This window comes from Pongo pygmaeus, chromosome 20, assembly GCF_028885625.2.
Source record: "Pongo pygmaeus isolate AG05252 chromosome 20, NHGRI_mPonPyg2-v2.0_pri, whole genome shotgun sequence".
In the NCBI taxonomy this organism is placed as follows: Eukaryota; Metazoa; Chordata; class Mammalia; order Primates; family Hominidae; genus Pongo; species Pongo pygmaeus.
Window position 1 is genome coordinate 18,639,228 of NC_072393.2, and position 14,083 is coordinate 18,653,310.

Genomic DNA, 14,083 nt, shown 5'->3' on the forward strand with positions numbered 1-14,083 from the left:
AACGGAGGCGGAGCCGCGCGGAGAGATGTGGCCCATTGACGCACGCAGAGCCAGATGGGGCGGGGCTCCCGAGCAGATTGACGTGAAAATGGGGCGGGGCCTAGCGTGTGCATCCAGTAGGGGCGGAAGCGGCGCGGGGGCCGACTCCGCCTCTCGTCCGCCTCCTGTCCGCCTCGAGGAGGCGGGGCCCCTCAGCGTTCTCTCACTGGCTTAAGCCCTCGAGCGACGGGCGGAATAGCCAATCAGAGATTGTCTACCACCTCCTCTTGTCCAATGGTGGCATCTGGGAGATTGAAGGGCCGAGAGGCTGAGGCCTTGGCTGAGCTCCGGTCTTCGAGGGGCGGTTCCCTTACCCGCCCGCACCCACCCCAGGTAGGGGGCTCTTGAGGCCACCGTCTAGTCCAAGGTTCTGTGACCCCTGTTAAATGCCCCTGACTCCCAATTGCAGAAAAGAAAAACCGAGGCCCAAGAGATATTTTATGCCCTCACATATATGGGGTTCAAAGTAAATACAAAAGAATAAACAGGGGTGAAGAGGGACCCCCGTCCCATTCCCGAGGCGTAAGACCCCCCACTGAGGGAGGGGCTAGTAAAGACTCCACCCCTCCCCCGTTTCTGAGGTTTGAAAAGAAAGAAGTAGAGGTCAAGAGAGCCTTCCCTCCCCACCATTCCCAGAAAAGGAGGAAGGGACTGATGGACTCTCTGGGAACCCCCTCCCCTCCCTGCGCCTCGTCATCAAGAGTCAAATTCGAAGAAAAGGTTTAGCAGGGACAGAGAAGCGACCTGTCCCGGAAACCCCTTAAAGCCTGCGGTAAATGCCCCGGGAAACAGGGAGGGCACGAGCTGAAACCTCCAGCTCTTCAATGCTCGGATTCAAAGACCCGGGGGCTGGGAGACCCCCTCCCTCCATCCTGGGAAAGCAAAACTCAGAGAATGGAGGCTTTTGGGAGCTAAAATGGTCCATCTTTTATTCCTCCAAATCTTTAGGGAAAGAAGTCAGAATTTGGGGAGGGGGGAGGAGCCCGAAACCCCAGCCCCCACTTTGGGTCTCCTGCGCCCTCTACTCCAGCTTTCAAACCCTCCAGGGGTGTGTGGCCCCCAGGAGAGTCCTGATCCCCTAGATTCTCCCCCACCCCTCCCAGTAGGCGGGGCTGGAGCGTGTGTGTGGGGGGGGGGGTGACTCGTCCTGTTTATAAAAAGCTCGCCAGCTGCGGAGGCGCCGAGAGACCAGAATAACTTAGCGCCTCGAGGCCCAGCCGCCGCCAACCCCGTCCCCAGCCCGCCCCCAGTGCCCTGGGAGTACTGGGACGCCCACCCCCACGTCCCCGCACCGTTTACATTTGGGAAATTTATTTTTTCTTTTTAGGGTAACAGGTTTGCTCCCTCCTCCCCCACTCGGACTATAAAAGTATCACCAATCCACTGCAGAGAAATTGGGAAAATTCAGAAAAACAAAAAATAAAATAAAAAGAAATCCACCTCCCATTCTCCCCGCCCTCCGCGCCCACGCGGCAGTCCGTGCTCTGTGGGGGGCTCCAGGGCAGCTGGTCCAGGCCCTGGCCTGCCTCCCCCTTGGAGGGGAGGAGGTTTTTCGGTTGCTCTGCTCGCTGATCGCCCAAAGGCACGCTTCCTACATGGGTTGCTCTCTCGGAAATACCTCCTGCCTTTTTTCCCCAGGAAGAGAAAAGTGAGCCACGAGAATGTGCAGAAGCTTCTGTCACTGACTTAGTATTTTAAAGTAAAAATAGCCTGGTGCGGCGGCTTACGCCTGTAATCCCACCACTTTGGGAGACCAAGGCGGGAGGATCGCTTGAGCCCAGGAATTGGAAACCAGCCTGAGTAACATAGGGAGGCCCCATCTCTACAAAAAATTTAAAAATTAGCTGGATGTGGTGTCGCGTGCTTGTGGACCCAACTACTCCCGAGGCTGAAGTAGGAGAATCACTTGAGCCCAGGAGGTCGAGGCTGTGGGAAACCGTATCGTGCCACTGCACTCCAGCCTGGACGACAGAGTGAGACCTTGTCTCAAAAAATTAATTACTTAATTTAAATTTAAAAAGAATGCAAGCCCTTGATTGTCCAGAGCAGCGTTGGGCTCTGGAATTAGAAATGGTTGAGCTGGGGGAGGGGCTGCCGGCTTGGGGCATTTTCTTTGTGGCAGGGGAGACAGAGCTGGTGGGAGAACGGGCTAGGCTTCCAGGCCGGCCCCACTCAGAGGAAAGTCCAGAGGCTTCCCCACAGCCCCACCCTATCGTCTACACTAGACAAATAAAAATAAAAATGTGGCCAGGTGCGGTGGCTTATGCCTGTAATACCAGCACTTTGGGAGGCTGAGGCAGGAGGATCACTCCTTGACCTTGAGGTCAGGAGTTGGAGACCAGCCTGGCCAACATAGTGAAACCCCATCTCTGCTAAAAATACAAAAATTAGCCCGGTGTGGTGGTGCCTGTCCCAGGAGGCTGCTCAGGAGGCTCAGTCATGAGAATCGCATGAACCAGGGAGGCGGAGGTTGCAGTGAGCTGAGATCACGCCACCACTGCATGCCAGCCTGTGTGATAGAAGGAGACTCTGTCTCAAGAAAAAAACAAAAAAAGTATCCCAGATATGGGTCCAGGGGCAACTTCTCAGGGAAGAAGACACTAACTTAAAACCCAATGGGGGGCCAGGCGCTGTGGCTCACGCCTGTAATCCCAGCACTTTGGGAGGCCGAGGTGGGTGGATCACCTGAGGTCAGAAGTTCAAGACCAGTCTGGTCAACATGGTGAAACCCCATTTCTACTAAATATTAGCCGGGCATGGTGGCGGTCGCCTGTAATCCCAGCTACTCGGGAGGCTGAGGCAGGAGAATTGCTTGAACCTGGGAGGCAGAGGTTGCAGTGAGCCAAGATTGCGCCATTGTCCTCCAGCCTGGGCAACGAGAGTGAAACTTCGTCTAAAACAAAAACAAAAACAAAAACCCAATGGGTGAGGCTGGGGGCTGAGGGAGAAGCATTCCAGGTAGTGGGAACAGCTTGTTTGAAGGCCCTATGGTGGGACCAGGCTTGCAGTGTGGCCAGAGTAGATGCAGTCAGTAAGGGTAGAGGGACAAATGCCTTTGGCCCAAACTGAAGGGGAACATATGAATATTCATTTATAAGAAATATGAATATTCTAGGGCCGGGTGCAGTGGCTCACACCTGTAATCCCAGAACTTTGGGAGGCCGAGGCAGGCGGATCATGAGGTCAGGAGTTCAAGACCAGCCTGGCCAACATGGTGAAAACCCCGTTTCTACTAAAAATACAAAAATTAGCTGGGCATGGTGGTGGGCAGCTGTAATCCCAGCTACTCAGGAGACTGAGGCAGGAGAATCATTTGAACCTGGGAGGCGGAGGTTGCAGTGAGCTGAGATCACACCATTGCACTCCCGCCTGGGCAACAAGGCGAGACTCAAAGAAAGAAAGAAAGAGAAAGGGAAAAGAAAAGAAAAGAAAGACAGAGAAAGAAAGAAAAGAAAAGAAAGAAAAAAATATGAATATCTTCTTTTTTTTTTTTTGAGATGGAGTCTCGCTCTGTCACCCAGGCTAGAGTGCAGTGGCCCGATCTCGGCTCACTGCAAGCTCCGCCTCCTGGGTTCAGGCCATTCTCCTGCCTCAGCCTCCCAAGTAGCTGGGACTACAGGCGCCTGCAACCACGCCCGGCTAATTTTTTGTATTTTTAGTAGAGACGGGGTTTCACTGTTAGCCAGGACAGTCTCGATCTCCTGACCTCGTGATCCGCCCACCTCGGCCTCCCAAAGTGCTGGGATTACAGACGTGAGCCACCGCGCCCGGCCAAAAATATGAATATCTTATAACAGATGGAGAAAAAACTGGAGGGAAATAAGTCAACATACTGCAGATAATCTATGGGTGGAGATACAGCAGAATTTTATTTCCTTCTTTATACATTTCCATTATTTCCAAATTTTTTACAGCGAACCTGTTATTACTTTGTAAGCAGACTGGGGGGAAAAATCTTGAAAAAAAAATTCCCTAAATGTCTGCTTTTTAAAAGTCTGGAAGGAAATGCACCAAGTTCGTGAACCCGGATGACTTTTAGTTCTGGCACTGTGGAATTTTATCATTAACTGTGATGAGATGAATTCTGAGTGGTTATAATATTTATGAACGAAGCCAGCTGCTCTGGAAGCCGAGGGCGGCTGTGATGACGCCTGTATCTTGTATAAATATTCAGGCACGCGAAGAGGGAAGCAGAGGGGAGCGATGGATACTGAGGCTTCCGGAGGCGGGGATCGAACCCTAGGCTTGAGCATGGTGCTGCCCAGTCCGCTCGGAGGGCCGACCAGCAGGACGAGCTCTTCCCGGCGAGGTGCGGTAAGTGGGACCATGAGGGCTGGAGGATGCCGCTCCTCCGACCCACCCCCCAACCCCCGACAAGCGCGCCCCGCCGTGTCTCCCACGCCCGCCACCAGGGGGCGCCGCTGGCTAACATTGGGCGCCCAGATGCTTGACTTTGAGCTGGCAAGAGGACCTCTCTGCGCCTCAGTTTCCTCATCAGTGAAATGGCCAGGACACTCAATTTGGTCAATCGAATGTCTTAAGATGTAAAGATTTTATTTAACCCCAGATAAATGCTCAGAACCCCAAATGTCTAGGATATTTCAGGGAGGTCACAGACAACAACCCCCCACACCCAGTCCGAGTTTATCCAAGTACTAGGATCAGGTTACAGAGGGGAAACTGAGGCCCAGAAGGGGCTATGATGGCAAGAAAGCCTCAGGGGCCTCCCTCCCTCTAGGGGGAGTCTGAGGCAGTTTCAGGAATCAGGAGACTTAGAGACCTGCTAGAGAGGGAAAATTGTGTTTTTGTTGCTGTCCTAGGGAAGGAGGAACATGTAGGGGACCCAGCATGGAGTTCTGAGGACAGAGAAGCAGGGGGCTCCTACATCCAGAGACACCGAAGACAGAAAATAAACCGACTTAAAGCAACAATTGGTGCATAGGTTCAATCAGTCTTCAGAGACATGCTGGGCACAGAGCCCCCTCTTTTTGTTGTTGTTGTTGTTGCCCAGGCTGGAGTGCAGTGTTGCGACCTCAGCTCACCGCAACCTCCACCTCCCAGGTTCAAGCGATTCTCCTGCCTCAGCCTCTCAAGTAGCTGGGATTACAGGCGCCTGCCACCATGCCCGGCTAATTTTTTTTTTTTTTTTTTTTGAGACAGAGTCTTGCTCTGTCACCCAGGCTGGAGTGCAATGGCACGATCTCAGCTTACTGCAAGCCCTGCCTCCTGGGTTCAAGCGATTCTCCTGCCTCAGCCTCCTGAGTAGCTGGGATTACAGGTGCCCACCACCATGCCCAGCTAATTTGTGTATTTTTAGTAGAAATGGGGTTTCACCGTGTTGGCCAGGCTGGTCTTGAACTCCTGACCTCGTGATCCGCCAGCCTTGGCCTCCCAAAGTTCTGGGATTACAGGCGTGAGCCGCCGCGCCCAGCCTCTAATTTTTTGTATATTTAGTAGAGACAGGGTTTCACTATGTTGGCCAGGCTGATCTCAAACTCCTGATCTCAGGCGATCCACCCCCACTCAGCCTCCCAAAGTGCTAGGATTACAGGCATGAGCCACCTGGCCCAGCTTTTTTTTTTTTTTTTGAGACAGTGCTTGCTCTGTCACCCAGGCTGGAGTGCAGTGGCATGATCTTGGCTCACTGCAACCTCCACCTCCTGAGTTCAAGTGATTCTCCTGCCTCAGCCTCCCGAGTAGCTGGGATTACAGGCGCCCGCCACCACGCCCAGCAAATTTTTGTATTTTTAGTAGAGATGGAGTTTCACCATGTTGGCCAAGCTGATCTCGAACTCCTAACCTCAGGTGATCCACCTGCCTCGGCCTCCCAAAGTGCTGGGATTATAGGCATGGGCCACTGTGCTCGGCCTCAGAGCCCCCTCTCTTTCCTTTCCTTCTCTTTTCTTTTTATTTTTAGGCAGGATCTTGCTTTGTTGCCCAGGCTGGAGTGCAGTGATGCAATCATAGCTCTCTTCAGCCTCCAACTCCTGGGCTCAAGCGATCCTCTTTGTCTCAACCTTCTGAGTAGCTAGGACTACAGGTGCACACCACCATGCCTGGCTAATTTTTTTTTTTTTTTTTCAGAGACTGGGTGGGGGGTCTTGCTATGTTGTCCAGGCTGGTCTCAAACTCCTGGGCTTAAGCAGTCCTCCCACCTCAGCCTCCCAAAGTGCTGGGATTACAGGCATAAGCCACCATGCCTTGCCCACTCCCTCTTTTCTGCTCCTCTTCCTGCCTCCTACCGCAGTTTTGGAAACAAAACTGGGTATGAATGAAGCTTTGGTGCTGAAAATTTCCCCATTTACATTTCCATGCTCTTGCAGAGAGCCGCTTGGTAGAGGAAGATGGGGAGATGCCTTTGGGATGGTCTCCTGACTCCCCACCCCTTGTGCAGGGCTACTACAGAGGCATAAAGCTGGCACGAAGTAGATGGGCACTAAATATTTGATAAAGAAGGAAATAATTAAGTGACAGATGTGGCTCAAGAGTGACCACTGGAGAGGGTGGACTAGAGGCTCCAGCAGACGGCACCTCTCCTCACAGGGATAGAAGCCCAGGAGAAAGACACCAAGGGCATTGTAAGAGGCTGCCCCTTAGAGAGCTCTTTTAGGCAAGTCTGGGGTCAGAGTGGACCCCAGCCAGGTGCCTCCAATTAGACCCTGGGAGCCACCTATAACTAAAAGCTTGATTGTCTCCCTCAATGGGTGGGAAAGTGAAGCAGGAGCCACATGGAGCCTCTTCCTGGAAAGTCTGCCTGCCAAGAGCCAAAGGGCTTTACCATCCACTGCCCCTGCAGTTCACGCAGGGCTGGCCCTAAGTCCTCTGGTTGTCGAGGGGTAAGTCCCCAGGGTCTGGGCCGGCTTCAGGGGACAGGAGTTCAGTGTCAGGCAACTCCAAGGCCTCTTTGTCTAAAGCTGTCTCTTCCCCCTCCTCTTCCTCTTCTTCCTCCTCATCCTCTTCCTCTGCCTCCTCCAGAGTCAGTTCAAACTGGAATCTGTCAGGCCCGTCCCGCTCGGGGTTGGTGAGGTCTGAGGGACTTCGGGGGATCTTGCTCTGGTACCACTCTCGATTGTCCTCCAGCGTGTCCAGCAGGTCCTGTGCGTCTGGGTGGACCAGGTCAGCCCAAGTCTCCCACAGTGGGTGGGCGATGTAGTCAATGAAACCCACCTGTGGCGGGGGGTGGGGCAGGTAGGCATTTGGTAAGTCACAGTGAACCCTAGACTCGATCCAGCCTCCAGATCTTTAGCCAAGTTGTTCCCTCTGCCTGGAATGCCGCTTCCCAACTCCTGCTCATCCTTCAAAACCCTTTTCAAATAACTCATTCTCTAGAATGCCTCCCTTAACCCTTCTGGCCTCCTCCAACCCCAACCCTGACCCCACGGGGCTGAATGTACATGTCCCCCAGACTGGAAGCCCCTCCAGGGTCCCGCATGTAACCTAAAACAGACGTTTCCAAACCCCAGAAGTGCATGTCCCTCTCCCTGAAACCCAGAGAGAATGGATCCTAGGTCTAACTCGGCCCAGACAGCACCCTTCGGCCACACTCCCTGGCTAGCCAGCCAGGGCCAAACCAGGGCTCGTGGGGTTGGCTCAGCCCCGCCCTTTTACTTCCTCCCAGTGTCTACCGGCTCAGCCCAGTCCCCTGCCAACCTGGGACTTCTCCACTGAGGCTGTGTGCTTGTCACACATGGGACTGATGTCCAGGCCCGACTCACGCTCGCGATCTCCCTGCTGGAAGAACTCGGCCATGATGCGGTCCGTCCACTGGCGGTACAGGGGCAGCGGCTTGGTGGGGTTGCTCAGATCAGCACAGTGCACCAGGTTCTGCAAGACCTACAGAGATCGAGGCTTGGGAGGGCACTGGCGGGGCCCAGCCACACCTAGACCTGCCACCTCCACAGACAGGCTTGGTTGCCATGGACACATTCATCTTACAGGTGGGGAAACTGAGGCCTGAGACTTGAAGAAATGGTTAAGGCACAGGCATGTGACTCTTGCCATTTCTTCAAGTTTGGCATCCAGTCGGCACTTCATAAATGAAGCTAAATGAGAACTGCAAAAATGGAGGCCCTCTCCAATTTTTTTTTTTTTTTTTTTAATGAGATAGGGTCTCACTCAGTGACCCTGGCTGGAGTGCATGGCAAGATCTTGGCTCACTGCATCCTCTGCCTCCCAGGCTCAAATGATCCTCCCACCCCAGCCTCCCGAGTAACTGGAACTATAGGCATGTGCCACCATGCCCGGCTAATTTTTGTATTTTTGTAGAGACGGGGTGTTGCCCAGGCTGGGCTGGAACTCCTGAGCTCAAGTGATCCACCCATCTCGGCCTCTCAAAGTGCTGGGATTACAGGTGTGAGCCACTGAGCCCAGGTTTTTTTTTTTTTTTTTTTTTTTTAAGAGACAGGGTCTCACTCAGTTGCCCAGGCTGGAGTGCAATGGTGCAATCACAGCTCACTGCAGACTCTAACCTCTGGCCTCAAGCAATCCTCACACCTTGGCCTCCCAAAGTGCTGGGATTACAGGCATGAGCCACTGCGCCCAGCCTTCACTCTAAATGTGTAAGAAGCCTGGCTAAAATTGTTTTTGTTTGTTTGTTTTGGTTTGGTTTTTTGAGATGGAGTCTTGCTCTGTCACCCAGGCTGGAGTGCAATGGGGCAATTTCGGCTCACTGCAACCTCCACCTCCCGGGTTCAAGCAATTCTCTGCCTCAGCCTCCCGAGTAGCTGAGATTACAGGTGCCCACCACCACACCCAGCTAATTTTTGTATTTTTAGTAGAGACAGGGTTTCACCATCTTGGCCAGGCTGGTCTTGAACTCCTGACCTCGCGATCTGCCCGCCTCGGCCTCCCAAAGTGCTGGAATTACAGGCGTGAGCCACTGCATCCAGCTGCTAAAGTTGTTTTTAAAGTAAAACCGGCTGGGCGCGGTGGCTCATGCCTGTAATCCCAGCACTTTGGGAGGCCGAGGTGGGCGCATCTCAATCTCATGGAGATTGAGACCATGGTGAAACCCCGTCTCTACTAAAAATACAAAAAAAATTAGCTGGGCGCGGTGCCGGGCACCTGTAGTCCCAGCTACTCGGGAGGCTGAGGCAGGAGGATGGCGTGAACCTAGGAGGCAGAGCTTGCAGTGAGCCAAGATGGCGCCACTGCACTCCAGCCTGGGCGACAGAGTGAGACTCTGTCTCAATAAATAAATAAATAAATAAATAAATAATAAAGTAAAACCAAAATTTAAAAAGGAAGCCCCAGGGCCCATCCAGCTACACACCTGGATTCGGTCGGAATAGTTGTCCAGGAGGAGGACACCGAGGCTTGTCACCTTCTTGGTCTCCACCATGGTCTTGAGGTCGGCCAGGAGGTTCATGTGTTTGGACATGTCTGTGGCCAGCACCTGGGGGCAGGCAAGGGAAGGTGACAGGCACGAGGACCCTGCCCACCCCGACCCTCACTCCCAACTCCCAGATGCCACTCTGGCTCACACTCAGCCCTCTGGGCCTCAGCATACTCATCTGTGAAATGGAAAGATGCAACTGCATTCACTGCAAACTCTGCTCAAAAGAGGGGCTCAGTCAGGGGCCCCTATTGGGAGGTTGTTTGGGTTGGCCATGAATTCCACATGTGTGACAGGGTGTAGGGGGGAGGTGATCAAACCTGTGCACCTGGGACTTGTCAGACAGAGTCTCCCACAGTGGGTGGGCAATGTAGTCAGTGAAACCCACCTGTGGGGTGGGTGGGGCAGGAAGGCATTCGTTGAGTCACAGCAAACCCTAGAACCAATCCAGCCTCCAGATCTTTAGCCATGTTGTTCCCTCTGCCTGGAATGCCGCTTCCCAACTCCTACTCATCCTTCAAAGCCCTTTTCAAATAACCCATCCTCAGGCCGGGCGCGGTGGCTCACGTCTGTAATGCCAGCACTTTGGGAGGCCGAGGCAGGCGGATCACGAGGTCAGGAGATCGAGACCATCCTGGCTAACATGGTGAAAACCCCTCTCTACTAAAAATACAAAAAGTTAGCCAGGCATGGCGGTGGGCACCGGTAGTCCCAGCTACTCGGAAGGCCGAGGCAGGAGAATGGCATGAACCCAGGAGGCGGAGCTTGCAGTGAGCCGAGATCGTGCCACTGCACTCCAGCCTGGGCGACAGAGCAAGACTCCGTCTCAAAAAAATAATAATAATAATAACCCATCCTCTAGGATGCCTCTGTTGACCCTTCTGGCCTCCTCCAACCCCAACTGTGACCCCACAGGGCTGGTTAGGGGCTAAGGTGACTTGTGCCTGAGGACGGTGGGGAGGATGAGTTCTGTGCAAAGGGGCTGGAAGAGTTGGGTACATGGGAGGGACCTAAAAGCGGTGGCTGTGGCTGGAAGAAGTGAGCTCAAGAGAAAGGGAGGCAAGATTGAGGAGACCGAGGGCCTCCGGCAGCTGGGGGAACTTGTCCAGAGGCTATGGGAGCCACAGGGGAGTTTGCAGTTCACTGTGGGGAGGGATGTGACTTCATACCCCTCAAACTTCCATGTAGCCACCATGTGCCCTGGAGGGCTATTTCTAGGCACAGATGTTTAAAAACCAGATTAACCCAGCCGGGCACTGTGGTTCACACCTGTAATCCCAACACTTTGGGAGGCAGAGGTGGGTGGATTACGAGAGGTCAGAAGTTCAAGACCAGCATGGCCAACATGGTGAAACCCCATCTCCACTAAAAATACAAAAAATTAGCCGGGTGTGGTGGCGGGCGCCTGTAATCCCAGCTACTCAGAGGCTGAAGCAGGAGAATCGCTTGAACCCAGGAGGCGGAGGTTGCAGTGAGCCAGGATCACACCATTGCATTCCAGCCTGAGCGACAGAGCAAGACTCCATTTCAAAAAAAAAAAAAACTTAACCCACCCGTGTGGACTCAGCCCAGCCAGGAGTGACTCAGATGTGGTTCACAGGCTTCTCTGAGAATCAGACAAAAGTCTCAAAACTTCTCCTCAAATCTCTCATCTGTCCCAAATGCTGTCTCCCCACCCTGTGGGTACCCACCACTCAAGACCTCAACTCCACCTCACCAAACGTTTAGCTCTTTCTCACTCCAAGCCTTGGCTTTCTCTAAGCCCTCCCTCCCATGGGGTTCCCTCTGCTGAGAACACAGACTTCCTCATTTTGCACACCCTGGCTTCAATGTCTCCAGGAAGCCCTTTCTGACCTCTTTGGCTGGTCTGGGTTCCGAAAGCACCTTGAACCTTCCTCCTCACAGCTCTGCCTGCAGGTCCCTAGTCAAGGGTTAGAATTTCATAACAGCCGGAACTGTCTTTGCACAGATCAAGCACACAATAGGTGCTCAATAAATGCTTAAGTGAATGAATGAGGCACAAGACCCCAAAACTTACTGATGTGCCCCTACCTAAAAAAGAAAAAAAAAATCAAATGGATAGATGTGCATAATTTTTTTTTTTTTTTTTTTTTGAGACGGAGTCTTGCTCTGTTGCCAGGCTGGAATGCAGTGTGCGATCTCCGCTCACTGCAATCTCCGCCTCCCGGGTTCAAATGATTCTCCTGACTCAGCCTCCCGAGTAGCTGGGACTACAGGTGCATGCCACCACACCCAGCTAATTTTTGTATTTTTAGTAGAGACAGGGTTTCACCATGTTGGCCAGGATGGTCTTGATCTCTTGACCTCATGATCCGCCTGCCTCGGCCTCCCAAAATGTTGGGATTACAGGCCTGAGCCACCATGACCGGCTGCTTAATTTTTTGTCTTTCTTTTTTTTGAGACAGAGTCTCACTCTGTTGCTGAGGCTGGAGTGCCGTGGTGCAATCTCCACTCACTGCCACCTCCACCTCCTGGGTTCAAGCGATTCTCCTGCCTCAGCCTCCCAAGTAGCTGGGATCACAGGTGCCCGCCACCAGGCCCGGCTAATTTTTGTATTTTTAGTAAATACAGGGGTTTCACCATGTTGATCAGGCTGGTCTCAAACTCTTGACCTCAAGTGATCCGCCCGCCTCAGCCCCCCAAAGTGCTGGGATTACAGGCGTGAGCCACCATGCCCAGCCCAGATGTGCTTAATTTAAGGCTTAGCAAAAGTTGCACCTGAGACCCCAGAAACGGTTTTCACATCGCCTGTGTACAGCCAGAATCTGCTGGGCCCACCAGAGGGCCTGGGGTTTGGGCAGTCACTGGCCCCAATTTTTTTTTTTTTTGAGATGGAGTCTCACTCTGTTGCTGAGACTGGAGTGCAGTGGCGCGATCTCTGCTCACTAGCTCACTTCAGCCTCCACCTCCAGGGTTCTAGCAATTCTCCTACCTCAGTCTCCCGAGTAGCTGGGATGACAGGTATGCACCACCACACCCATCTAATTTTTGTATTTTTAGTAGAGATGAGGTTTCACCATGTTGGTCAGGCTGGTCTCGAACTCCTGACCTCAGGTGATCCGCCCACCTCTGCTTCCCAAAGTGTTAGGATTACAGGCATGAGCCACCGCCCCTGGCCCCACTGTTCCATTTCACAGATGAGGAAGCTCAGACAGAGTGAGGACATGCCTGGGTCTGGATGAACCGCCGGCCATGCCAATATCACCCCACCTTGCTGTCTGCAGATGAGAAGGATGCCCCGCTCCCCTCTGCCCCTCCCGCCCCGCTTACTGCCCTGGCCTTACCATGTCAATGACCATCCTGCGCAGACTCAGTCGCTGCTTGGCACTGAGGTTCTGGAAGATATTGCAGTTCTCTGCCTGCAGCAGTTTGAAGCCTACAGCCAGGTGGTGGTTCTCCAGCACCGAGGCGTCGTTGTACATAAGCGCCAGCTCTGAGTCTGTGAGGGTATGGGACTGAGAGCCCCAAGATCCACCCACCCCACCCACTCTACCCAAAAGCAGCTTTTGGAAATCCTTAGCAAACTCCTACCCATGCATTGAAGGCCCAACTCTAGCATGCCCTCCTGTAAGAAACCGTCCAGGTCCCTGGCCCTTCCCTGACTGCAGGGCTAGGGGTGTCTGTGTTTGGCTCTGCCTACCCAAGACTGGGAAGGCTCCTCACGGACCCACTATGGCCAGAGACAGTGAGTACTCAGTAATGTTTTTTTTTTTTTCTTTTTTAGAGACAGGGTCTTGCTGTCACCCAGGCTGGAGCGCAGTGGTGCAATCACGGCTCCCTGCAGCCTCAACCTCCTGGCCTCAAGTGATCCTCCCATCTCAGCCTCCTGAGTAGTTGGGATTACAAGTGTGTGCCACCACACTTGGCTAATTTTTGTTATTTTTTGAGAGACAGGGTCTCACAGTCTTGCCCAGGCTGGTCTCAAACTCCTGGCTTCAAGCAATCCTCCCACCTCGGCCTCCCACAGTGTTGGGATTACAGGTGTGAGCCATGGCGCCCAGTCTCTCAGTGCTGGTTAAATAAACAACTGCGTCTTTGTCTTATTGGACTCTAGGTCCTTTGAGCGAGGGGCCTCCACTCTCACCCCCAGCACTCCAGGGCTTGTACACAAAAGGTGCCCAATAATTGCCTGTCAACTGAGTTTTTCAGATTCCTCATAGGATCCTAAACTTTAAGATCTTGGTGGAACTGGCCGGGCGTGGTGGCTCGTGCCTGTAATCCCAGCACTTTGGGAGGCTGAGGCAGGCAGATCGCTTGAGGCCAGGAGTTTGAAACCAGCCTGGGCAACATAGTGAAACCCTGTCTCTACGAAAAATACAAAAATTAGCCAGGCATGGTAGTGTGCACCTGTAATCCCAGCTACTCAGGAGGCTGAGGCTAGAGAATCGCTTGAACCTGGGAGGTAGAGGTTGCAGTGAGCCGAAATCGTGCCACTGTACTCCAGCCTGGGTGACAGAGCAAGATCCTGTCTTTAAAAATAAATAAATAAAGGTCTTGGTGGAACCAGATCAGCTCTGCCACAGCTCATTATTCTGTCATTTATTGGCACCTACTGTGTACCCAGACCTGCTCCAAGACCCTGAAGGGAGGGAAAACTGTCGCAGTCATTTCATAGACAGGGAGACTGGGCTCAGGGCAGATGGGAACCCCCTGAGATCACCTGGTGGACAGGGTGGAGGCAGGGTCCGC

The 14,083-nt window shown here is 53.2% G+C and overlaps 1 protein-coding gene and 1 long non-coding RNA gene across 7 annotated transcripts in view; one reads left to right on the top strand and one right to left on the bottom strand.

The window, feature by feature from the left end:
- The first annotated feature begins 115 nt into the window (after positions 1-115).
- Positions 116-14,083, top strand: part of LOC129020211 (uncharacterized) — a 16,580-nt gene continuing 2,612 nt past the window's right edge. The window contains exons 1-2 of one of the 2 annotated variants that reach the window (XR_008495780.2): positions 116-372; positions 4,214-4,353. This is a non-coding gene — a long non-coding RNA (uncharacterized LOC129020211). Of the gene's footprint in view, positions 812-4,213; positions 4,354-14,083 lie in introns of both variants that reach the window. The other variant, XR_008495781.2, reaches the window with a different exon arrangement.
- PDE4C (phosphodiesterase 4C) overlaps positions 6,466-14,083 on the bottom strand; it is a 23,710-nt gene continuing 16,092 nt past the window's right edge. For all 5 annotated transcript variants that reach the window (XM_063658780.1, XM_054464243.2, XM_054464246.2 and 2 more), the window contains 4 exons: positions 12,679-12,833; positions 9,311-9,433; positions 7,690-7,872; positions 6,466-7,206 (listed from right to left, as the gene is read on the bottom strand). In XM_063658780.1, coding sequence (XP_063514850.1) covers positions 6,853-7,206; positions 7,690-7,872; positions 9,311-9,433; positions 12,679-12,833 — 815 coding nt within the window. In that variant the 3' untranslated portion in view covers positions 6,466-6,852. The remainder of the gene's footprint in view (positions 7,207-7,689; positions 7,873-9,310; positions 9,434-12,678; positions 12,834-14,083) is intronic.